The sequence below is a fragment of the Lolium rigidum genome, chromosome 4, assembly GCF_022539505.1.
Source record: "Lolium rigidum isolate FL_2022 chromosome 4, APGP_CSIRO_Lrig_0.1, whole genome shotgun sequence".
NCBI classification, from domain to species: Eukaryota; Viridiplantae; Streptophyta; class Magnoliopsida; order Poales; family Poaceae; genus Lolium; species Lolium rigidum.
Genome location: NC_061511.1, coordinates 19,517,346 through 19,542,255, shown reverse-complemented (window position 1 = coordinate 19,542,255; position 24,910 = coordinate 19,517,346). Strand labels below are relative to the sequence as shown.

Genomic DNA, 24,910 nt, shown 5'->3' with positions numbered 1-24,910 from the left:
CTTATGCACACCTATTGCTCCACCTGCTACTACAGCAGAATTCTTTGAAATTAAACCCGCTTTACTTGAATCTTGTTATGCGAGAGCAATTTTCTGGTGTTAGTTACGATGATGCTCGTTGCCCATCTTAATAATTTTGTTGAACTATGTGAAATGCAAAAATATAAAGATGTAGATGGTGATATTATTAAACTAAAATTGTTCCCTTTCTCATTAAGAGGAAGAGCTAAAGATTGGTTGCTATCTCTGCCTAAGAATAGTATTGATTCATGGACTAAATGCAAGGATGCTTTTATTGGTAGATATTATCCCCCTGCTAAAATTATATCTTTGAGGAGTAGCATAATGAATTTTAAGCAATTAGATACTGAACATGTTGCTCAAGCTTGGGAAAGAATGAAATCTCTGGTTAAAAATTGCCCAACCCATGGACTGACTACTTGGATGATCATCCAAACCTTCTATGCAGGACTAAATTTTTCTTCACGGAATTTATTGGATTCAGCTGCTGGAGGTACCTTTATGTCCATCACTCTTGGTGAAGCAACAAAGCTTCTTAATAATATGATGATCAACTACTCTGAATGGCACACGGAAAGAGCTCCACAAGGTAAGAAGGTAAATTACGTCGAAGAAACCTCTTCCTTGAGTGGTAAGATTGATGCTATTATGTCTATGCTTGTGAATGATAGGACTAATATTGATCCTAATAATGTTCCATTAGCTTCATTGGTTGCACAAGAAGAACATGTTGATGTAAACTTCATTAAAAATAATAATTTCAACAACAATGCTTACGCGAACAATTCTAGTAACAACTATAGGCCATATCCTTATAATAATGGCAACGGCTATGGTAATTCTTATGGGAATTCTTACAACAATAATAGGAGTTCACCCCCTGGACTTGAAGCCATGCTTAAAGAATTTATTAGTACACAAACTGCTTTTAACAAATCTGTTGAAGAAAAGCTTGGGAAAATTGATATACTTGCTTCTAAAGTCGATAGTCTTGTCTGCTGATGTTGATCTTTTGAAATCGAAAGTTATGCCTAATGAAAATCATCATAATAAAATTGTTACTACAGCAAATGCCATCCAAGTTAGAATTAATGAGAATATAAGATTAATGGCTGAACTGCGTGCTAGGTGGGATAGAGAAGAAAATGAAAAACTAGCTAAAGAGAAGAATGTAGCTAAAGTTTGGACTATTACCACCACTTGTAATGCTAATGCTACACATGTTGCTGCACCTCCTACTAATAATAATAAAAGAATTGGTGTTAGCAATGTTTCCACTTCTAATGCAAAGCGCGAGAACCGCTCGAAACCGCTAAACCGCTGAAATTGCTCGTGATAAAGCTGCTGAAATTTTTTCCAACATTCGGGATGATGATCCCATTGCTTTAGATTATAATGGTTTGAATTTTGATGATTGCCACATCTCTGAAGTTATAAAGTTCTTGCAAAAACTTGCTAAAAGTCCTAATGCTAGTGCTATAAATTTGGCTTTCACGCATGATGGCGTGTATTTCACACGTTCGTTGGGCAACCCCAAGAGGAAGGTATGATGCGCACAGCAGCAAGTTTTCCCTCAGAAAGAAACCAAGGTTTATCGAACCAGGAGGAGCCAAGAAGCACGTTGAAGGTTGATGGCGGCGGGATGTAGTGCGGCGCAACACCAGGGATTCCGGCGCCAACGTGGAACCTGCACAACACAACCAAAGTACTTTGCCCCAACGAAACAGTGAGGTTGTCAATCTCACCGGCTTGTCTGTAACAAAGGATTAACCGTATTGTGTGGAAGATGATTGTTTGCAGAAAATAGTAGAACAAGTATTGCGAGTAGATTGTATTTCAGTAAAGAGAATTGGACCGGGGTCCACAGTTCACTAGAGGTGTCTCTCCCATAAGACGAACAAGCATGTTGGGTGAACAAATTACAGCTTGGGCAATTGACAAATAAAGAGAGCATGACAATGCACATACATATCATGATGAGTATAGTGAGATTTAATTGGGCATTACGACAAAGTACATAGACCGCCATCCAACTGCATCTATGCCTAAAAAGTCCACCTTCGAGTTATCATCCGAACCCCTCCGAGTATTAAGTTGCAAAGCAACGAGACAATTGCATTAAGTATGGTGCGTAATGTAATCAACAACTACATCCTTAGACATAGCATCAATGTTTTATCCCTAGTGGCAACGAGCACAACACAACCTTAGAACTTTCACGTCCTCGTCCCAGGTGTCAATGCAGGCATGAACCCACTATCGAGCATAAGTACTCCCTCTTGGAGTTACAAGCATCTACTTGGCCAGAGCATCTACTAGTAACAGAGAGCATGCAAGATCTTAAACAACACATAAGCATAACTTTGATAATCAACATAACAAGTATTCTCTATTCATCGGATCCCAACAAACGCAACATATAGAATTACAGATAGATGATCTTGATCATGATAGGCAGCTCACAAGATCCGACAATGATAGCACAATGGGGAGAAGACAACCATCTAGCTACCGCTATGGACCCATAGTCCAGGGGTAGACTACTCACACATCACACCGGAGGCGACCATGGCGGCGTAGAGTCCTCCGGGGAGATGAATCCCCTCTCCGGCGAGGTGCCGGAGGCGATCTCCTGGATCCCCCGAGATGGGATCGGCGGCGACGGCGTCTCCGGAAGGTTTTCCGTATCGTGGTTCTCGGTGCGGGGGTTTCGTCACGGAGGCTATTTGTAGGCGGAAGGGCAGGTCAAGAGGCGGCACGGGGCCCCACACCACAGGGCCGCGCGGCCAAGGGGGGCCGCGCCGCCCTAGGGTGTGGCCCCCTCGTCGCCCCTCTTCGTCTCTCCTTCGGACTTCTGGAAGCTTCGTGGAAAAATAGGCCCCTGGGCTTTGATTTCGTCCAATTCCGAGAATATTTCCTTACTAGGATTTCTGAAACCAAAAACAGCAGAAAACGAAGCAATCGGCACTTCGGCATCTTGTTAATAGGTTAGTTCCAGAAAATGCACGAATATGACATAAAGTGTGCATAAAACATGTAGATAACATCAATAATGTGGCATGGAACATAAGAAATTATCGATACGTCGGAGGCGTATCACTAAGCTTGGGGGGAGTTGATACGTCCAAAACGTATCTACTTTCCCGAACACTTTTGCTATTGTTTTGCCTCTAATTTGTGTATTTTGGATACAACTAACACGGACTAACGCTGTTTTCAGCAGAAGCTGCTACGGTGTCTCGTTTTTGTGCAGAAATCCAACTTTCGGGAAAATCCTCGGAATTTATGCAGAAGGCCCTATTTTCCCAGAATACTGACGGAGCCAGAAGGACAAGTAAGGTGGAGGCCCGAGGGCCCCACACCATAAGGCGGCGCGGCCTAGGGGGGGGCCCGCGTGGCCCTATGGTGTGGCCCCCTCGGCTGGCCTCCGACGCCCTCCTTCGGACTATAAATTGCCTTCGACCTAAAAACGCACAGAGAGAAGTCGAAGTCGCCAGAAAGCCTCCAGAACGCCGCCACATCGCGAAACTCCGTCGCGGGAGCCAGAAGTCTCCGTTCTGGCACTCCGCCGGGACGGGGAATTGGAGGAGATCATCGCCATCATCACCGCCAATGCCTCTCCATCAACCAGCCATGTTTCCCCCATCCATGAGTGAGTAATTCCCCCGCTGTAGGCCGAAGGGGATGGTAGGGATTGGATGAGATTGGTCATGTAATAGCATAAGATTGTTAGGGCATAGTGCCTAGTGTCCGTAATTGGTACTTTGATGATATTGTTGCAACTTTCTATGCTTAATGCTTGTCACTAGGGCCCGAGTGCCATGATCTCAGATCTGAACATGTTATTATTTCATCATGATATTCATTGTTTTATGATCTTACCTGCAAGTTGTATACACATGTCGCTGTCCGGAACCAATGGCCCCGAAGTGACAAGAATCGGGACAACCGGAGGGGATGGTAGTGATGTGAGGATCACATGTGTTCACGGAGTGTTAATGCTTTGCTCCGGTACTCTATTAAAAGGAGTACCTTAATATCCAGATAGTTTCCCTTGAGGCCCGGCCGCCACCGGTCGGTAGGACAAAAGATGTTGTGCAAGTTTCTCATTGCGAGCACGTACGACTATAATTGGAACACATGCCTATTGATTGCTTTGTACTTGGACACCGTTTTATTATTATCTCGCAAATGCCCTGCTATGATTGTTACATGAGTTTCTCTCATCCATGCAACGCCCGTTCATCCGTCCCCGTGCCTACGATATTTTAATCCTGCTCGTTTACTAAAATCATTATTGCAGTCTTTGTTACTCTGCTGCTGTTATTTCACTACATGCTACTTGCTATAAAGCTGATTACTATCGATAAACTCTTGCGAGCTAGTCTGTTTCCGGGTGCAGCTGAATTGACAACTCCGTCGTTAAGGCTTTCAAGTATTCTTTGTCTCCCCTTGTGTCGAATCAATAAATTGGGTTTTACTTCCCTCGAAGACTGTTGCGATCCCCTATACTTGTGGGTCATCGTACCTTAATTTCCAGTAGATTCCCTAGAGGCCCGGCTGCCACCGGCTGGTAGAACAAAAGATGTTGTGCAAGTTTCTCATTGCGAGCACGTACGACTAAATATGGAACACATGCCTATGGATTGTTTAGTACTTGGATACTGTTTTATTACTATCTGCAAATGTCCTGTCTTGATTGTTACATGATTTCTCTCATCCATGCAGCGCCCGTTCATCCATCCCTGTGCCTACAGTATTTTAATCCTGATGTTTACTATAATCACTACTGCTGTCTTTGTTACACTGCTGCTGATATTTCACTATCGCTATCGCTATAAAGTCGTTGCTACTCGATAAACTCTTGCGAGCAAGTCCGTTTCCAGGTGCAGTTGAATTGACAACTCCGTTGTTAAGGCTTACAAATATTCTTTGGCTCCCCTTGTGTCGAATCAATAAATTGAGTTTTACTTTCCTCGAAGACTGTTGCGATCCCCTATACTTGTGGGTCATCAGTGGCACACACCAATAGTGGTGCGCCACTACTAGTTTGCATTGGTGCACCAAAAACGATGCTGCACTGATACAAACATAGCAGTGGCGCACTGCTTTTGAGGTGCGCCACCACTAAAGGTCGGCCAGATCACACCCATGCCTCAAAATTAGCAGTGGCGCACCCTTTACTGGTGCGCCATTGCTACATCTGTTAGGAGTGGCGCACTTCTATATAGTGTTTCATTGAAATATGCATGTTCACGTTAGCTATAGCGCACTTCTAGGAAGTGCGCCATTGATGAGTATATGTCTCAATTCGAACAAACGCATCGAACCGAACAGTCAAGACACGCGTCCCACGACCCCACTTCGTCCCACTACCGCACCAGCCCATGTGCACTGCTATTTTGTCCATATTATTTCTATTTGGATCCCACGTCCCCAACCCACGCACATGGCTCCACCCACCCACCGCAGTCTGCACCCAACGAATCCTTATCTCTTCACCCCACGAATCCTATCTCGTCCCTCTCATTCTCGTCCTCTCCCCACGAATCCTCCGGCGAGGCAGTGGTGCTATCGACGCACGCGCGCGCGCTCCGGCGAGCAAGTCAGCCGCGTCGCCGCCACGGTGACAGCGCGAGGGCTGGAGCATCCTGCAGGCGAGCTAGGGGCGGCGTCTGGTGCTGGGCGTCTCGGAGACGACAAAGATGCCGCCTCCCGCGCATCCTCGTCACCGCGCTTCGCCTCGTTCGCGACCACGAGCTCCTCCACAAGCAGGACCACACTCGCCACGGCCGCCGCGGTCAATTCTTACGCGCTCACCACGGTCGCCATCATCGATTCGTGCGCGGTCACCACGTCCGAACTCCGGTAGAGCTAGCCTCTCCACGGCAGTAGTACCGGCAAGGCCTAGGCGGTACTACCGGCCTGGCCTTTGCCTGTCGGTCTCCGTCTCTACTCCGTCTCTCCTTCTCCACTCCGGTCTCGTCTCGGTCGTGCACAGGGCGGTCAAGAACAGGGATTCGTGGAGGCCAGCAGAGTATTCAAGGCTACGACAGTAGCTCCTCCGGTAGGGTGCGCCGACGAGGCCGTCCTGTGCGGCCGCTACATCCACGCCGCCAACCGCCTCGCCGGGAAGCACGGCCGCTGCCGTCGAGTCTGGCGGAGGAGCTCAGAGGATTTGATTGCGTTTTTCTTTTTCTTTTAGGGTGCTGACTGCGAAGATTAGAAACTTTGGTTGTATTGGAGTGTAACTAGTCTAATTTGTAATGAAATAGAAGTGCTCTTTTGTAAACCGCTGAACGCAGATACGCGACCCACACCATTCACTGCCCGCCACACCCAGGCCCGTGGGGCCTTTTTTATTTTCTATTTTATTCAGCAGCAATGGCGCACCCTTCATGTTTGCACTGGCGTACCCTATATTTTTTGCAATGGCGCACCTTTCATGTTTGTAGTGGCGCACCCTCTATAGCTTACCAATGGCGCATCTATTAGTACGCCATTGTTATATACCCTTACTAGTGACGCATCACTAGTGCGCCACTGCTAATAGTTAACAGTGGCGTGATAATAGTGGCGCACCGCTAGTGCGCCACTGATAGCTAAAACTAGTGCGCCACTGGTAAGCCTTTTTCTAGTGGTGCTCGACTATATGAAGTCAAGGTTGAACACAAGTGGTTGAGGGTTTTGAAAATGAAAAAAATTTAAAACCTCGTCAAAGCTTCATTTTTGTGTGACTAAGAAGGATCCAGGTTTAGTTTTTTATTTTGATGATTTAAACTTGTTAAAATCATGATTAGACTTGGGTTTGACCGAGTTTTCAATGACCATAGAAAATTCAAAAAAATGGAAAACCTGTGTACATACTCTTGTTTATGTCATATAATAAGTAATAGAGTTGATAAACATACAACCAAACAAAACAGAGAGCATTAATGTGAAAATAAAAAGGGAAAAATAAAAAAGAACTAAAAACTCAGAAAAACCGGAAAAAATAAAACTTGTGGACCGGCCCAGCAGCTAGCCGTGCGTGCACGTCGGAACAGCAGCAGAAGTGAAGTCATCCCCATCTCATATCTGCTGACTCTGAAACAGACGCACGCAGGCAGGTGTAGATTAACGATGGCGGGCAAGGGACAGAGCGGGGCGCCTTCAGCGTCGTCTCCACCCGGGCCGCCGCCCGGCTTCGGAGAAGGCATGCCGCCGGACAACGCGCTGCACGCCCTGGGCTTCGAGTTCACCCGCATCACCGGGGACGAGGTCCTCGGCCGCCTCACCGTCACCGAGATCTGCTGCCAGGTACGTACACTGCCGCCGTGCCGAACCATGTGCGCCGTGATTGGCCTGCTTAATTAGCTGGGTGGTCGCAGCCGTTCAAGATGCTCAACGGCGGCGTGTCGGCGCTGATCGCGGAGTCGACGGCGAGCATCGGCGGGTTCATGGCGTCCGGGTACAAGAGGGTGGCCGGCGTGCAGCTCTCCATCAACCACCTCAAGCCCGCCCGCCTCGGCGACCGGATCGAGGCCAAGGCCAGCCCCATCCAGGTCGGCCGCAACATCCAGGTATGCTACATCCCCGCGCCTCAATTCCCTGCACGAAAGAAACTCTACGCCCATCAAATTTCCTCTGGGAATGAAACCATGTGTTATTTTATTTGGACCCAAAGTTCAGTTTACCGAAGCAAAATAGATTGATCAGAAGCAAATCAATTCGGAAGACCTCAAGACGTTTCATTTCGGATCCCATTTTATGGGAATTGGGAAACTTAGTTTGTCCAAGCAAAAGTAATGCTCCCTCAGTCCCAAATTTTAACTCAATTTTGGCAAAACTGAATCGATTGATTTGGGACAGGGAGAATAACACCAATGAACTTGTAAGTACATACTGATTCATCAATCTCACTGAACATGGATTAATCAGAAGCTGCATGTGGCAGGGATGATAAACATTCCTGGTTGGTTGGTTTTTCTTTCTTTCTTCTTTCTTTGGCGAGCGGTTGGTTGGGGCGTTGGAAAAGTAATGGAGAAGAAGATTTCTCGAAATGGAATGCTTAAGCTGCACAAGTTTGACTCTTCTGCCTGCCTCACAAGTCTTTTCTGGCGTGCTAGCCACTGTCAAGACAATTCTCTTTCAGGCATACTAAAAAAAGAAATATCTTCCGGACAAAGAAAATAACAGATTAATGCAGGCTGCCCATCACTAACTGTCACATATCCATGCGTCATCTCGTAGAAACTCGGATTATAATATACTCATCACTTTTTTGATAAAGGGAATATATTAATATCAAAAGATACCAATTACACCCAGCCTCTGCAACAACGCAACACCCTAATGGCAGTACAGATGCACACAACCAAAAAAATAGAAAAGAAAACTAAGAAAACAAAAGTCCCGCTATAGCATCCTAGGCCTAACAACATCAATACAACCACCACCAAGATAACACCTGAAATACAGAATCTCCAAAAAAACGACGCCTCCAAGAAGGAAACGGTGCACCAGCGCCGTCGTCGCCCGACCAAAGATCTTAGGTTTTCACCTGAAGATAGTCCACGCTCTCAAAACAATGCCTCCAACAAGGTCATTGCCAGGCACAACCAGTTACGGCCAGACCTTGGATTTTCACCCTGAAAGGTAGGACTTTGAATTTCACTTGTGCTGTCGTCCCCACATCCATACCACTGCTGCGGAGCCCGGGACACCAAGCAAGTCCTTCAACAATGCAGAGACTTGAACCTCTGTTAGCTAGTCCTCCGCTTCGGCCTTCATGTTATTTCCTTCTTCTGAGTGCATCATGGACCGAAATGTCTCTTGATGCCAACACAGCACAGAGCTTCGCGCCGCTCCCTCCAGAATCAGTCGGCCGGAATAAAAGCATGGGTGCAGACGACCGAATACCACCGATCTAGCAAACTCCAGGCAAAAGAAAGCATTGTTACATTCGTCGGCGGCGCCTTCCGGAACTCAACACTCCTGCCAGATCGAGAAGGGCAAACCTCAGGTAAGTCTTCATCTTCGCCCAAGAGAGACCCTAGGACCGCCGCCTTTATTCAGGTCGGGCCCCCACGCCGACGACCAGCCTAGGCTGGCCACAGTTGCTGCCGGAGACACCAAGCGTAGATCGCGTTGTCCGGAGACACCGCACATGCCCTGGGCACCGCCGTAGCCGAACGCCAGCCCTCCACCGGCGACATCAAGGATGATCATGCCTTCCTCAGCCGTCGACGGCTTCCACGCCTCTCCACTTCACCACCGGGACACGGTGACAGGTCGAAAGACCCACCACCACCATCCGCAGGCCGACCATCTCCGCGAAGAAGAGGGCCGCCTCCGCCGTCGAACCCAGGGCTGCTGCCCCGGGCGACCTCGTGCCGCGGGAGAAGCCCAAGATCACCTCCACACACCGGCGAGAGGCGTCGGGATGCAGCGGCGCAGATCAAGGACCTGGCCGCCGCCCACCACCGGCGTGCCGCGGCGAGGAGCCAACGGGAGGCGGGGAGGCCGCAACGCAGATCAAGGTCTGGCCGCCGCCCACCACCATCCACGTCCGATGAGCCACAGCGTCGAGGAGGGATCATGGCCGCCGTCCCAGCGCGGCAACAAGGAAAGGCTGCCGCCGCCCTGCCCCGCGGTCTTTGCCCCGCGGCGCCACCGGCGGGAGGCGGTTAGGGTTTGGGAGGGGGTGCGGGGGTTAGGCCTATTTGTTTAGGATTTAATTACCAATCGATCTCTTCAAACTAAGCAGTCTGCAGAACTATGGGTGTGGATATGGCTCCTCTTCTTTGTATTGTTTCTTCAGGTTTTAAAATATTTACACAACTTTCTTAGACTCTCTGTATTCATCATACAATACGCCAGCTGCTGTTTAGAATTTACCATTCAATCTGTTCAAACTAAGCAGTCTGCACAACAATAGGTCTGGATATGGCTCCACTTCTGTTTATTTGTTTCTTCAGGTTTTAGAATATTTGCACAACTTCTGGATTGAGAGATGACTATATGTTGCTGAACTTTATTCTGATTGTCACAGGTCTGGGAGGTCCAGATATGGCTGATGGATCCTTCCACTTCGGAGCGCAAAGATTTGGCGTCATCTGCAAGAGTCACCATATTAACCAACATGTCGACACCAGAGAGGGTGAAGAACTACGAAGAAGGCATCAAGAAATACTCAAAGCTGTAGGGAGCGTAATATGTTGTTATCAAACTTGAACTCAGTATATAATTTATATTAATCTGTAGCAGAGAACATCTCGTATTTTATGGGAGAGTTTTCGGAGGTTTCATGGCGCAGTCAGGTACTTGCAAACAACATAAGAGTTTTCTTTTTTTGAGTTTTAAAGCAGTCGATCCTGCCACCTTATTAAATAGAATAGTGTTTATTTACACAAGTCTTTTCCGGGACAAGGAGAGTAACCAAACAAGATAAAAAAAACAAGACGTTCTGCGAAGCGATGTCTCCTGTGTCCTGGGAGGCAAAAAAATTATATGGGAGAGGGCCGCATAGTTACAATTGTGGGGGCCCTTCTGGGAGTGGGCAAAAGGCCTCCAACTCTCCTCCCAAAGTAGATGAGCCACTAAATCTGGTCGCAACGTCTCATTGCGGAATACCCGCCTATTCATCTCTTTTCAAATTCCCCACATGGTGTATATGAGAGTTCCGTTTTTCTCCCTCCGCTTTCCTTTCGAATTCCCCGTCACCATGCCATCCCACCAAAAGTCAATGTTGTGTCCCAAGGAAGGAGGGGCCACTCTAATTGTGGTGTTCCACTCGAAGATTTTGTCCCTAACCAACTCTGGATGGATCCTACAAAGCTTGCAAATTGGGTCATGGGGCCATCCCCGAATAGCCAAATTCTCTGCTATCAAAATATTTCCACCAACCAAGCGAAGAAACAACACTTTGGCTCCGCGTGTGCCTTCCAAACCTTTGCCATTCTGAAGGGCGCAGGAAGGCTCCTATATGCTGAGGTCGTGGAGTAGATCCTAGAGGTTGTGTCCATCTCCAGGAGATGGCATCGGGCCGAGGCTGTAGCTGTACCTTTTGGAGTGCGGCCCAGAGCACCACGAACTGGGAGAGTTGTGCCAGCGTGGAGAGGTGGAAAAGAGAACACATCCAATTCCTATCGTGAAGCTCTTTTTGGACCGGTCTAAACTTCTTCGTTGCAATAGTGAAAAGGTTGGGAACTGCAGCTTCAGAGCGCCTCCGGGCAACCAACGATTGTGCCAAAACAATGTCCGTCTCCAATGAAAATAACAAAGTTTTCAAACATACAGAAACCGGTGTACTGTAAGTCTCTGAAAATCTGATCGCATTGCGACTTGTCTGTAAATGACCATGACTACTGTGACAAGGATGCGTCATCTAAACAAGAATTAGTAGCGAAAGTAAGAACTGAGATATCACTGCAGATAAAATAATGCATAAACCTCCCTGTTTTGGTCATCCAGTCAGACCTTGCCTAGAGCATTCTTGTTAGACTTTGTCCGCAAATACTATTCTTATTACACGACAAAAGTTATTGCCTCCCTAAAAATCTTTACTTGTGCCGCATAAAAACAAACTAATTAAGAACTTTTCTGTAGGGAGTTCTCTTTTGGTACTTGCACACCGCATTACATTTTTTCAGAAACCGGTGGATACTGTGAATAATTGAATGAATAGCCGTCTCTTGTTCCTGCTCACAAAGGGTGCAGCATTCGCCATGATCGAGCCTGCAGCTGAAGCAGATCATCTGTGAGAATGCACTGCCGAAGCCATAACCACATGAAAAAAGATTTTCACACTTGGAGTAGTTCGATAAATACCCACTTCGGTTATTCTTTACAGTTCTCACACATGTCAACAGAGTACCTTACGTCAGAATGCAATACGAACTATTAGCAAACGAGGAAGAAAAGCTCTTGAGAGAAGCAGCATATTATTGCATTGATTGTTATAACTATTCCTCTGTTCAATAATACAGATATAGTACAAACCATGTATTTGATATTTTCATCTCAGTTCTCGCTATACATGCATACGCTCCAATCTTCGTTTTACAACAATAACCATAATGGATTCAAACATACTTTCCTCACAGATTAGCTATCAATTTATTCTTTGTCTAAGAAAGAAATAAAAGGTTCTCTCTTTTGTTTCAGCATTTTATCAATCAACAGTTTACAGCAGGGCTCGTGTCGTGGATACCCAAACTATTCTAGGATACGTGGAAATTTTAGCGACATCACACCGATCTTGACTCCTCATGCTGATGTTGCGAACCCAATCCTGTCTTTACCGAAGTCAAACACAGTGTGGTAAGCGCCCATGAACACATCCCCAAGAATCCTGCAAGGGTTGTGTGAAATTGTATATGAGAAGAGGCAAACTATAGGGAACTAGGTGGTAGTGTAAAACGTTATGATGCATACCAAAGAGGACCCTGTGGTGGTGGTATGTCGAACGCCATGAACCCACTGATGCAGACAGTTTGCCCTGATTGCTCCAATTTCACAATATACTGCAACACAAGTTTGGCATGGTGTAAATATGTATGGATATGTGGTCATGTGGAGGGTGAATACAGATTGTACTGAACTTCAGAATGTCTGAAACTTTTTGTGGATCAGAGTAGAAAAGAAACGAACAAACAGCAAATTCAATGGAGTTTTCCTTCCAAAAAAGCCAATTGAATGCCATGCACTAATCATCTCATCGTAAATCTCAATCAAAGAGTTTATATTTTACGAACAGTTTTTATTCAACCTTTTGTCTAAAGGTACACGATTCTTAGGAAATTTGTGTACACCAATATCAAGGCTTGAAAGTACAACATGAACTACACTAATGTGCGAGCTCGCTTATTACTTGTTCACCGTACGCCCAGCAAATCAATCAGGTGGTAAAGCATATTGGTTGTTCACCAAATTAAGACAATGCATGGTGAAAATGATGGTTATTAAAGTTGGGAAATGGGCTGAAAGAAACTTAAAAAACACCTGCTCTGGCGTTAGCACGAAAGTCTTGTTTGCGATGGTGAAAGCAAGATTCGGCATTGTAGATATCTCATGGCAGCTGACTGTTGACTCTCCATTAGGGCTCGGTAGGCGCTCACACAGCTGGAATGAAACGAAAATATTCTTGTCAGCAGTTACTTGTTTTTCACAATTACTTTACAGCAGAAAATGATAAAGGTCAAGGCCAATCATAAAGGCAGTAACCTGGTTAACATATTGCAATATCAGCTCCTGTGTTTTGTTTTCGCGCAGCTGGTTCTCTATCCACACAACAGCCATCTCACAAGCTGTGCACATAAGATCCGCACCAACATTTTCTTGACCAACAACAGATTCGATTCCATTACTGCCAAAGGTAATGAAATAAAAATTACCATCATGAAAGGAGTTTAATAATTCTAGTATTTAAGGAGCAGTTTAATTCATGTACATTCACAACGGTTCCGGCATAATGAACAAACCTGACAGAGTGAGTACCATCAAACAAACACAGACCGACCTGACTGCATACTTTCTGTGGCTGTGTCTGCTCAAACATAGAACAAAATTATCTCAGGAAATAGATCCCACTGTTGGAAGTTTGAAAGAAAAAAAATGTGAAGAATGGAGTAACAGGCAAACCTGTGCTACTAACAACTCGAGGATCATCTCTCCGTACTGGCTCACCACTTCTTTACATTCTGTGCTGATAATTCCCTCAGCTCCAATTGCCTGGTTCACCTGAGTAATTATAGCCTGCAAACAGCACAACATAGGCAACAACTTAGTCATGCCATATTGATATAAGTAATGAATCTAGTTCAGTACTTCCAGGCCTTAACCATATTTGAACAGATACCATGCACTATCTAGCATTCAGCTCCATTCAAAGTAATTAATCTAGTGATTACTAACTCCCAGCTTAGCAATGATTATATGTCCAGCAAACATGATCATACAAATATAGAACAAAGACCAAAAAAAATCTGGATCGTTAGTTTGAAGATATCGATACATACAGTTGGTCCAGCCAGCAGGGAAGTCCCAGAGTCCACAATAGCAGCACAGCCATTGGCACAGAAGCCCGTGGAGTGACCATCAATCAAGAGATCACCCATGTCAAATTGCCAGTAACCTTTGCTGCTCACAGGGACATAGGTGTGGTTTCCCTTGTAGTGATTCGGGTCCATGCCACCGAAGACGAGCTCGCCACCAGAAGATGCATCAGAATCCCGGTTAAGCCAAAATGAGAAGACGTCGTCAGCAAGCAGTTTCTGCTCTTGCATGCTCAGCCTGTTGTTGCACACAAGAGAGAAAGCAATGTTCAGTTGGTAAACTGGAAATGCGGCTCATGTGATTGTATACAAGCGGTTTAAATAACTCAAAAACGTACCATACTGGAGGGGCTTCCCCAACAGAGATGTCAGGGTAGCCAAGGCCAAGGATGCCATCAAATTTCCCGACGATAAAGCTAACACTTGATTCACGCGTCGTCTCAATGAATTTCTGAGATGGGCAAAGAAATTGCAGTATTAGAAATGCAATACGTGAAGGGTAGCATGAGGAATGATTATACACAATTCCTAATTTACCTGGTTTTTCACAACAAGGTCCCCAACCAACACATTATCATTGCTGAAAAATCCAGAGATTGCTCCAGAACCATATGAAATTTGGCAAGTTTCTCCTGAATAATTTCAATAGACAACAGAGCTTGCCATTCAGCAATAATAATCATGAATAGCGCAAACATGAGACCGCGATTTCAAAAAGGCAAACCATACCATCGGCTTTATAAGTGCTTGATTTGCTCGATTTGTACTTGGGGTGGAGGTAACACGCTATCTGCAGCATATTCAATTCACATCAAAGATCAAAATCCCATAATGTGCAAGGCTGAAACAGCTTAAAACACATGGATATGGTAAACTTGTCAACCAAGAAGACTGACCGAGAAATAGCACTTTGACGAGGGAACCCAGAGGTTGGAGCTCCCGGTGTCGAATATGACGGTGAAGTTTTGCGGCGGCGTGCCGAGGCCGATCACCCCAAAGTACTGGGTGTTGAGGTAGTCGACAAGAGGCACGATGTCGCTGTCCGAGCCACCGGTCTTGAGCAGTCGACGGCTGTCCTGCTGCCTCGCCAACTTGGCTTCAGTCAGAGATTCATAGTTCAATGTCTTCTTGTTCAGGTTGATCCTCAGCAGCCCGTCGTGCGAGGAAGCATCGAGCAGCGCCGCGCATGAGAGAGCCCACAGACAAGTGGCCACCAAGAAAAGATGCCTCCGCCCCATGGTTTCAGAAACTTAAAGAACTGAGGGCAAAAAATGTGAGCCTCGATTAGCCAACTAGGATAACATATGCTGAAGTCAAACTATGTTAGCGTCCATTTCGAAGTCATCCAAATGTTAGCAGATTATACAACTCTGGCAGAACCTCAGACTTGCCTAAATATCTCCAGATCCATGTCAGGAAAGCTCCTAGGCTGTATATATTTGCTAACGAAATATCTCAACAATAAAAAACTTTACAAACAAAAAAATATATGAACATACGCAGCAGAGTGATGCTATTTTGTTGGAAAACAAAAAGAAACTGTGTGTACATCATCAGGTTTACATGTATTGTATATGCAGTAGAAGCAGCACAACTCATGAGCAAGTCACAGCAAGGTAGCAAGTAATTTTCTCCACACACATAAAAGGAACAAGGTGGGGGCAAGCTAATCACTGTAATCAGACACCTTAGCAGCATATCAGGATTCAGGAATCAGGACAAGCACCAAACCGAACCAAATCAAAATCAGTCAACACAAACACACCAAATCAGAAGCTTTAAAATAGGTGGGAACCTACTCATAAACGATGACCACAAGCACGCATGACATGAATCGACCAACAAGCAAGATACTAGCTAGTACGGCTAACCAGGAGTAACACTTGATTAAGCAGGCATATAACAAGTTAATCGGTGAATCGATCCCTTACCTTGCTTGCTTCGCCACTCTGAGAGAGCAGAGCAGATGGTGGTTGTGAGTGAGACGGCGGCAAAGTCAAGGACGGAGGGGAGAAGAAATAGAGAGAGAGAGGAGGAGAGGCGCCCGCCAATCACACGAGAGAGAGTGTGCGCGGCATCTTCTCTGATTCTCTCATTTTCTCCATGGAGGCAGCTGAATTCATAAAAGCTTGCTACGTGTCGCTCGCTCGTGGGTCCTGGCTGCCTAAGGGGCCCATGTGTCGGTGGGGAAAGAGTGGGAGGGTGAGACGAATGGACAGGACGGGAGGCGGAGAGAAGAGAGTCGCAGCGTGCTCCACGCCTCGCACTATTCTATTCTACTACTACCAGAGTACCAGTATCTCTGTTCAACTCACTACTTGAATGAGGTGGGGTGTTGTGGGCCTCTTGGACGGCTTGGTGCTACGGAGACTTTTTTTTTATACTCCGTATAAGAGATGCTCCGATTTTATTTATATAATAATAATTAAATAAATAAATTATTACATTAGGAAAAACTGCACCGGATAAACGATTAGAGATCGATAAAATCTTCGGAATTCCTATCGAGCAAATGTTGGGAAAATAGTACCGCTGTGCGAACCCATAACAATGGCAATCAAAATTGACCGGTGTGAGTTCATGATATTCTCATAATCTCATTGTATTCTTACACGGACAAACTAGGGTTAGAAGGTTATTTATAAAAAAAAAATACGTTGAGAGGATAAGTATCCTAAATCTAATACTAGTTTACAGGGTTAAATATACTATCTGGTTTTAGGATATCCTCACTACCTATCCTCAATCCCGAGCGACTATAGATATCATCGGTATTTCCTGCCCAATAACTTTTGAAGGGTTCCTATCTTGAAAATGGAGAAATGCATGGGAGAAGTCCCGAAATCCACATCCCCATAAATTTTCTTATACTTGGGACCTATTCGTCAATGGTTTCAACATCTCTCTCCCACGCATACCCTCCATGCAGAAGAGATGAAGGGAGGCCTGAGGCTGGAACGATTGGAGATTGGAGAGAGCAGTGGCATCATAAGAGCATCTCCAGCCGCGTCCCCCAAACCGTCCCCCAAACCGCGCCGGATTGAGCGTTTGGGGGACGTGTTTTGTTCGTGCCGCGTTTGGGGGACGTCGCTCCCCAGCCGCGTCCCCCAACGCCGCCCCAAACATTTAAAATAATTTTTTTGGCTAGAAAGAAACTATTTAATAATATTCAAATCGGTTGAACATAAACAAATTATATATAAAACTTCGAAAAACTATAATTAAATACATATAAACTATCTACTTCTTCTTCTTCGCTGATGGCCCCGCCTCGTCGTCGTCATCGCGGTGGCGCTTCCTGCTCGTCACCTCTTCCGAAGAGGCGGTGTCGGCGCTCGACGCGTCGTCGTCGCCGGTGCTCGTCGGGCTGCGCCTTGGCCTTGGCCTTGGCCTTGGCGGCCTTCGCCTTGGAAGCCTTCGCCTTGGCCGCCTTCGCCTTCGCACGGGCCACCGCCGCGCGCCGCGGCCTCGCTCTCTTCTTCCTCCTCCTCCCAGCCCGGCCATTCCTCCTCGCCGTCAGCCGGCGGCGGGGAATCGTCGCCGGCTGCTCGGCGTCCCGGCTTTGTCCCACCAATGGCGCCGGCCCGACAGGGCTTTCCCTCGGCCGGAGGTGTCGGACGGGAGCGCGGGAGATGTAGCTCATCGTCGGCCGGAGGTGTCGGATGGAAGCTTGGATGAATGACGGCGTACGTACGGGTCTTATTGAGCGCGGATGAACGGCGGCGCAGAAGTCGAAGAGAGCGGCGGTTGCTCTTCCGAGGAGTCGGCGCTCCATTCCGGCGGGGTTGGCGCGTCGTCGACGCGCTTGCCAATGCGACGGTTCCGCTTCCTGTCAAGCTGCACCGTCGCTACGTATGTGGCGGTTGAGCATCCGAGCCGCCGACGGGTCGGCCCCGCGCCTCCTCGCCTCTCATTTCGTTGTGTCCGGCGTGCCCGGTGCGTCCCCTGTGGGACGGGGACGGGCTCGGGACGCCGGACACCGTATCGGGGCGCGCCGGACAAAAAAGTGCTTTGGGGGACGCGGCTGAAACGCTTTTTTTGTCCGGCGCGCCCCAAATCCCTTTGGGGGACGGTTTGGGGGACGCGACTGGAGATGCTCTAAGGGTGCGGTGGAGAATGGTTGAGTAGGGAAGGTCTTGAGCCGCTTGCACATGTGCTCGCTGGTGTCGTTGCAACCGAGATAGGCCAGTGCATGGAGGAGAACCTTCTAAAGCTGATAATTTAGCGAATTAAACTTTTCTTTGCAGGAATTTGAGCCGGTTAAATATACTTTTGTCTTCCTTTGTCGCGACTAGCTTTACCTTGGGAGCACCTATTGCACTTCAGCATGCCCCATATCGTTTGAAGGAACCAGTATTGGGCCGTCCCATTTAATTTGATAGTTGCCTTTCGTCCTTACACGTACGCATGTGTCCTGTTTCGGTTTTTCTCTTTTTTTCGTTGGTTTTCAGAGATTTGAAAACATGTTCAAAATTTTAAAAAAGTTTAGCTTGTGAAACTATTCAGATCAGAATTTTTTTAAAATCTATAAAAATTTCAAACAAGAAAACTATTCAGATTTCAAACTATTCAAATATTTAAAATATTAAAATTTGAAGTGTTCATAGTTGAAAAGTTCATATCTGAAAATATTTAAATCCAAAAAATATTTAAATTTAAAAATGTGCATGTGTGAAAACTATTCATATTCAAAAAAGTTTATATTTAAAAAATGTTCAAATACAAAAATATCAATCTTTTAAAAAGTTCAACAAAACCAACCGCACAAAATAAAAAAAATAAAGGAAAACAGCCTCCAAATCACTGCTAAATGGGTTGGTCGAGCTAGAAAGCACGCGTGTGCTAGCAAGCAATCTCCCACTAGACGTGCAATAGGAATTGTTGTTTGGAACCTCCTATACACCGACCGGATCGGTGCGGACGGGGTGCCGCACACCCCTGTGTAGTGGCGGAAGCCCATGAGGTAAGTTCGTTATTGTTTTTCTTCTTTTATTCTTTTTGTTTTTTAAGAAGAAGAAATATTTTTATATCCATTTTTTTAATCCGGGAGTTTTAATTTAAAATTCTGGAAGTTTTATTTGCTTTTTTTGTAAAAACTCTGAAAAATAATTTTTTAGAAGATTTTTTTTTCAAAATTTGAACATTTTTCGAGATTGAACTTTTTTGAAAAATGAACATATTTTTAATTTGAACATTTTAAAAACAAACAATTTTTTACCTTGAATAATTTACAATTTTGAACACTTTTCAAATTTAAAAGTTTTCCAAATTTAAACTATTTTCAAATTTAAACTTTTTGATTTTGAACAAAAAGAAAAATAAACAAAAAAGAAAAGGAAAAAATAAAACAGAAAAAGAATAGAAAGAATAGAAAATAAAAAATAAAAATAGAAAGAGAAAGAGAACACGGAAAAAAAAAGGAAAAAAGCGAAAATGGGCCATGCCCAATACTCGATCATGGTGTGCGATGCCTGGTAGGCACCGTCGGTGTATAGGATTGGCCTTGTTGTTTACCTTGATACGATCTATTTCCAGGCCAGGGACAGGAGAAGATATCTATACCACTATATAGTGTACCAGTTTTGAACTTGGCCTATAGCATCAATTTCAACCATTGATCTCTTGAATCTAACGGCTGAGCGAAGCCGGATTCGCGGTGAACAGTAAATTTAGCTGCCTCCACGGTGTTCTGGAAACGTCGTGGCACTTTTTCATTGTAGACCCTCAGTAATCGGGCAATCAGCCCGCACTCCAGTCTCCATCCTCCATCCGACTTCCACGCACGTGAAAAATAAAAAAACCCAGCGCCCAGCCGTCGCCGGCGCCGCCGGGCTACCCGCACCCAGCTCCGGCCAGCACGCGCCTCCCAGCAACCGGTGAACTAACTTCACGAATCATCACAACTACCCCTCACGAGCAGCGCCAGCCCTGAACCTCCTCGGTCGGCCGAGCACCGAGCACGCCCTCAGCCGCAGATGGCCTACTCCGCCGCCACCTAGAAGTCTAGAAGGAGCTTCGCCGCCACCCAATATCTCCCCCGTTCCTGATCCGGTGGCCAGAGCCTCCAGATCCGCAGGAGTGCGCTGATCATTGATTGAAGCTGCTCGCGTGTCCAATGGGAAAAACTGCTCGTGAATTCGCTTCAGCTCATGCCCTGACTGTTAATAGAGATTTTGGGGCAGCGCGTACTTGCTGGATGTGTTGCAAACCGCATTCATCAGATAGATCAAATTGGTAATTAGAGTAGCAATTATTGGTGCTAATTGTTTGACCTCTCCTAGGAGTAAATAATTTTCGTTCCCTAATTACCTCACGGCATGAAACGAAAAATTCAGAACTAAGCGCTAATTAAACACAGGGCTAATTAGTTATCCTCGAGAGAGTTAGTACCACCAATTGAAATTTAGGATGCCCACAACCAGAATTGGTCTGTAAGATATGAATTTCGGATAGAACTTGGAAGAAACTGGAATGGGCTACAGGTATAATTCATCACATCATTATATTTGAGTACAGATTTGTCCATGGCATGGTATGAATATAATCGCTGAATGAAAAGGTAGGTACTGAATTTTGGATAAGGTGGCAGTCATTTGATGGTGTGTGTTGAGCTTATCTTTTGCCACTATGGAAGGGGAGATGATCTCAAGAGCTCACAACATGGGTTTCCGTGACACTCCGTACGCTTTCAAGTTAACAGAAGGTGCTGCTATGGCCAAGGCTGGAGCTCATATTATAGTTACATGGCATCCATCTGTGAAGTCTAGAATTAAAAAAATTATGTGTGAATATTTTTGTTAGTCTTAGGGTGAATAAGTCACCCATTAATGTCTCTGCGTGATGAGGCCGGTAGGTGCGTCATTTGCCACGAACTCAGATCACATTGTATAATTTGTGCCATGAAGCACTTTAACTTGTAAGCTATGTGATTTCAGTTTTTTGGTGCTATGTTAAGACTCTTAAGAGGCACATGAGAGGTTAATGGAGGGAGAGAGCTCCGCTGCAACGCGCAGACACTTGGCTAGTATGACCTAGGGCTCTAGTTCGGCTGCGACTTCTGAGTGGGCTTTAGCATTTGTTAGGTACTAACTCCTTTTTGTACATATGTAGGCCCATCTAATTACCAATTCCTCAATTTCTTTCAAGCCCATGGTCTTCCTAATAACCCAGGACATCCCTCTTCCCCACTCCCTTCTGTTCAGCAACTTCTTGGATTTGCTTTTGTTATTATTCAGAGTTTGAAGGTAGCTCTGGAAAATAAAAATGGAAAACATCGAACACTTCGTTTGGCGCAAAGAGTCATATGCTTCATCCAAATGCACTTCTTTGTACAAATAATAATCTCAAAGCTTAACATAATTCCAATCAAAGAGTTCCATATGACTGCATACTCTTTCGAACTTGCTAATAAGTTGTTGGAAGTTATTTATTGAGCAACCTACTCTTGATGCTAGTAGAAATAAAGCTCAAACAGTCTAATATAAAGCTTAATTAATTGATCTAAACTCTTCGGGATGGCTAGCTCGATCGGCAGTAGTTGCAGTGTCAGCAGTGAGCTGCGGCGCCGTCTGCACTTGCTGCAGCTTCACGCCATTAGTTGTCGCCGTCGACGGCGAGCCTAGTCGTGGTGGGCCTTGTCGACGACCTCCAGGTGGTGGCTCATGCACACCATGTAGATCACCGGCTGCGCCACAAGCGTGACGACGAGCACCCCCCACAGAGCCACGAACGCCGTCACAACCGCCGCCACCTGGAACGCGAGGCGGAGGCCCAGCACGTTGTCCACCACAAGCGCCGTGAAAGCCTTAAGCACGGCGATGATGCAGCCGTCGAGCGTGACGAGGACGCACACGACGGCCCAGAACTTGCCGGCGAGGAGCTCCCGGCTCCTGCGCACGGCGCCGAAGAGCTTGGTGTCCTCGAGCACCGAGACCACGCAGGCCATCTGGCACACCGTGGCGACGTACGCCGCGCTGGCCCATCCCAGCAGTCGCAGCGGCAGCACGATCCTGTCCTCGACGGAGAGCGCGGTAGAGACTGCGAAAAAGGGGGCCGCCGCCACGAGGAGGAACGTGACGAGGAGCCGGGCGAGAGGGGCGACGGGGAAGTCCTCCTTGAGGATGCGATCCGCGGCGAGGAGGTCGCCGCCTGTGCGGTAGAGGGACGCGACGGCGAGCGCGTAGGCGGCGGTGCAGAGGAGGAAGAGCCCGAGGACTGCGATTTTGAGGAGGCCGAGGACGGCCGAGTACGCCACGAGGCTGGTGGCGTAGTCGTGGTCGGAGGCGATGCGAGAGGAAACGGCGGCGTGGGCGAACAAGAGCGCGGAGAGCAACGCGGGACCCACGTTGGCGAAGTTGAGGAGGATGACGCGGACCACGCGACTGGTCTCGCGGCCGATGCCGGCGAGCCCGAGGCCGGCGAGATCCCGCTGCCACTCCATCTCCATTGTTGGAACTTGGAAATGGAACAAGTACGGTGGTGGGTGTCGAGAGATCGGCTAGTGAAGCAAGAGATGATCACGAGTGCACATGTACGAGGGCAGAGAAAGCAATGCGGGGAAACTGAAAGGGACATGGCTTTGGCTTTGGCAATGCTCAGTGACAGCTCTTTATTTTTCCTTCGAGCATTTCTGGTAAGGCTGGTGCGCACCACCCTACTCTCACCCGCTACGTTAGCTTTTTTCCCACTCTACCCCACTGCGCTGAGTCATGCAGCTATAAGTATCACCTCTCACTTCTCTCTCTCCACATCACTATTTCCTTTTTAGATTAAGTTATTTCACTCGATTTTTTGTAGACATTCAAAATAATGTAAGAAAATTATTTTATTCAACTAAAAATGTTACCGATTACATAATAATTAATAAAATTGCATAATAAATTTTAAAAATTACATAATAAATAAAAATTCTACTCCTCTTCCTCTTCCTCTTCCTCTTCTTCCTGCTGCTCCTCGTCCTCTTCATCTTCGAGACCAAGCTCTTTTTCGCACATCTTGATGGCCTTCGCATGTTTGCGCTTTTCTGCTTCGGTCATGTCATCGGTTGATCGATCTTTCATTTTGTTCCATTGCTTGAATAGCTTAGCCTTCACTAAACCCTTCATCATGTTCCTCATGGCGAAGGATTTAGTTCCTACCTTACTGCTTGATGAGGAGTCCTTCCCCTTCCTCCTACCCTTACGTACCGCGGCCTTGGCCCTATCGTGGCCCGTTGGACGCTCCTCCTCCGTCGTCGCCTCGCTAGAGTTGTACTCACTAGAAGGTCCTAGACGGCTTCTCTTGGAAGTGGACTCGGTTCCACTACGAGGACCATGTTGTCCTTTCCACTTCGCTTCATTGCGAACAGCTTGCCACCAGTGGTGCTTTCTGAACGGGTGAGTCACTCTTTTGTCATTCACATACCTCTCCATTGCCGCCTTCATGACCATATCATCGTCTGCTCCACTCTGACGTAACCCCTCTTCTTGTTGTAGGCGTTCCAATGATCCTTCAGCTGCTTCGAGGTCCGATGACGGGCAGGATCCGAGGTAGAGTTGAAGGTTGTAGCTATCTGACCCCAAAAACTAGTGCCGGTCTTGCAATTACCGGCAACAGAGTCCTTGGAGTTAAAAAGCAAAGCATTAACCTACCCCGAAATAGATATTGTTAGTGAAAAATCCAAACAAGAACCAACCCCGAAATAAATATGTGATGGGCAAGTAAAGTACCAGTTTTTCCTCTTCCGCAACAGTCCAGTCAAGCCTCTTTGCACGCGGTGGTACGATTGTTTCCGTGGCATTGGACTCGGAGCTTGGAGCGGGAGCTTCAGAAGGTGGTGGGGGGGGGGGGTACGGACCATATGGCGCGTATGGATACGGAGGTGGAGGGTATGAACCGTACGAAGGTGGTGGGTACGGAGGTACGGTGCCACTCCCGCTACCTGTAGGTGGAGCAGGTTGGAGGTGGTTGGGGGTATGGATACGGTGGCGGAGGGTATGAACCATATGGCGCCGGAGGTGGAGCGTATGGGCCATATGGCCCCGGAGGTGGTGTGCCGGAGGAGTACAAAACTCGGGGAAGCGGCGAAGAACCGGCATTGGTGCGACGATGTGTCGGAGAGACACCATCGAGGTCTATTGGTGACCCGTCTTGGATCAGATCCGTGAACGTGGTGCAATCTGGTGGAGTCCAACCGGACATGGTGGAGAAGATTTGAGAGAGGGAAGGTGATGAATGGAGATGAAATGGGTGTGGAGTGAGTGAAACCATATGGGGGGTATTTATAGGGTTTTTTGAACCAGCAACGGCTATCTGACGTGAACGAATCAGAGCGCGCCACGTCAGCTAGCCGTTACTCACTACCGCCCCTCTCTCGCCCGCTCTCGCCCGCCTCTAGCCCGCCTACCGCCAGCCTAACGCCCGCTCTCGCCCGCCCCGCTCTCGCCCCGCCCCGCCAACGCTGCCGCCTCGCTCCCGCCGTCCTCTCGCCACGCTGTCGCCCCCAGCGCGGGCGGTAGCTGGGCGGCAACGGGCGGTACCGCCCGGCGCCAGCACCAGCGCCCCGCGCTCGCGTCCCGCCCCACTCCCGCCCGCCTCCCGCCTCCCCACGGGCGATAGCGCCCGCCAAACGCCCGCGTTGGCACCAGCCTTAGATAAGCTGGCATGGTGTTGCTGAAAATTGAAAGTGTTCGTATGGTTGCCTAGGAAAAAAATAGCGCGCTATAACAAAATAGCATCAACCTAAAAATATGCTATTAAGGTGCTATAGCGTGCTAATAGCGCGCTATAGCGCCGAAATGATGTAGCGTGGACTATCTAAAAACGCTATAGCGTGCTATTAGTGCTGAAATAGCGCGCTATTTTTTTCCATGTTT

General features: G+C 47.1%; 3 protein-coding genes across 3 annotated transcripts; 1 reads left to right on the top strand and 2 right to left on the bottom strand.

The window, feature by feature from the left end:
• Window positions 1-7,219: 7,219 nt before the first annotated feature.
• Window positions 7,220-10,334, top strand: LOC124646435 (1,4-dihydroxy-2-naphthoyl-CoA thioesterase 1-like; the record flags this gene model as incomplete). The annotated part of the gene is given in 3 exon segments (XM_047186546.1): window positions 7,220-7,320; window positions 7,392-7,583; window positions 10,055-10,334. Coding segments are annotated over 3 exon segments (446 nt in total), but the record flags the coding sequence as incomplete, so codon positions are not given.
• A 1,661-nt stretch (window positions 10,335-11,995) lies between these two features.
• LOC124706495 (aspartic proteinase) lies at window positions 11,996-16,150 on the bottom strand. The gene is made up of 12 exons (XM_047238158.1): window positions 15,989-16,150; window positions 14,954-15,315; window positions 14,787-14,847; window positions 14,595-14,689; window positions 14,396-14,508; window positions 14,022-14,295; window positions 13,645-13,758; window positions 13,485-13,549; window positions 13,228-13,369; window positions 13,006-13,125; window positions 12,439-12,527; window positions 11,996-12,355 (listed from the first exon to the last, which is right to left on the bottom strand). Exons 2-12 carry the CDS (start codon window positions 15,293-15,295, stop codon window positions 12,271-12,273), a joined length of 1,500 nt encoding a protein of 499 aa, XP_047094114.1. The 5' UTR covers window positions 15,296-15,315; window positions 15,989-16,150; the 3' UTR covers window positions 11,996-12,270.
• A 5,525-nt stretch (window positions 16,151-21,675) lies between these two features.
• On the bottom strand, window positions 21,676-22,497 carry LOC124646413. Its single transcript, XM_047186530.1, has one exon. The coding sequence runs from the start codon at window positions 22,495-22,497 to the stop codon at window positions 21,676-21,678; it is 822 nt and encodes a 273-aa protein (XP_047042486.1).
• Between the last annotated feature and the right edge of the window lie 2,413 nt (window positions 22,498-24,910).

What these genes read in the sequence shown, in the direction of transcription:
- LOC124706495 (XM_047238158.1), bottom strand. Translation starts at nt 15,295, where the DNA reads ATGGGGCGGAGGCATCTTTTCTTGGTGGCCACTTGTCTGTGGGCTCTC. An exon ending in AAGCACTTATAAAGCCGATG is followed by an intron (nt 14,690 to 14,786) that starts GTATGGTTTGCC and finishes GAAATTATTCAG; the next exon opens with GAGAAACTTGCCAAATTTCA. An exon ending in TATTGCAATATGTTAACCAG is followed by an intron (nt 13,126 to 13,227) that starts GTTACTGCCTTT and finishes GTTTCATTCCAG; the next exon opens with CTGTGTGAGCGCCTACCGAG.
- LOC124646413 (XM_047186530.1), bottom strand. Translation starts at nt 22,497, where the DNA reads ATGGAGTGGCAGCGGGATCTCGCCGGCCTCGGGCTCGCCGGCATCGGC.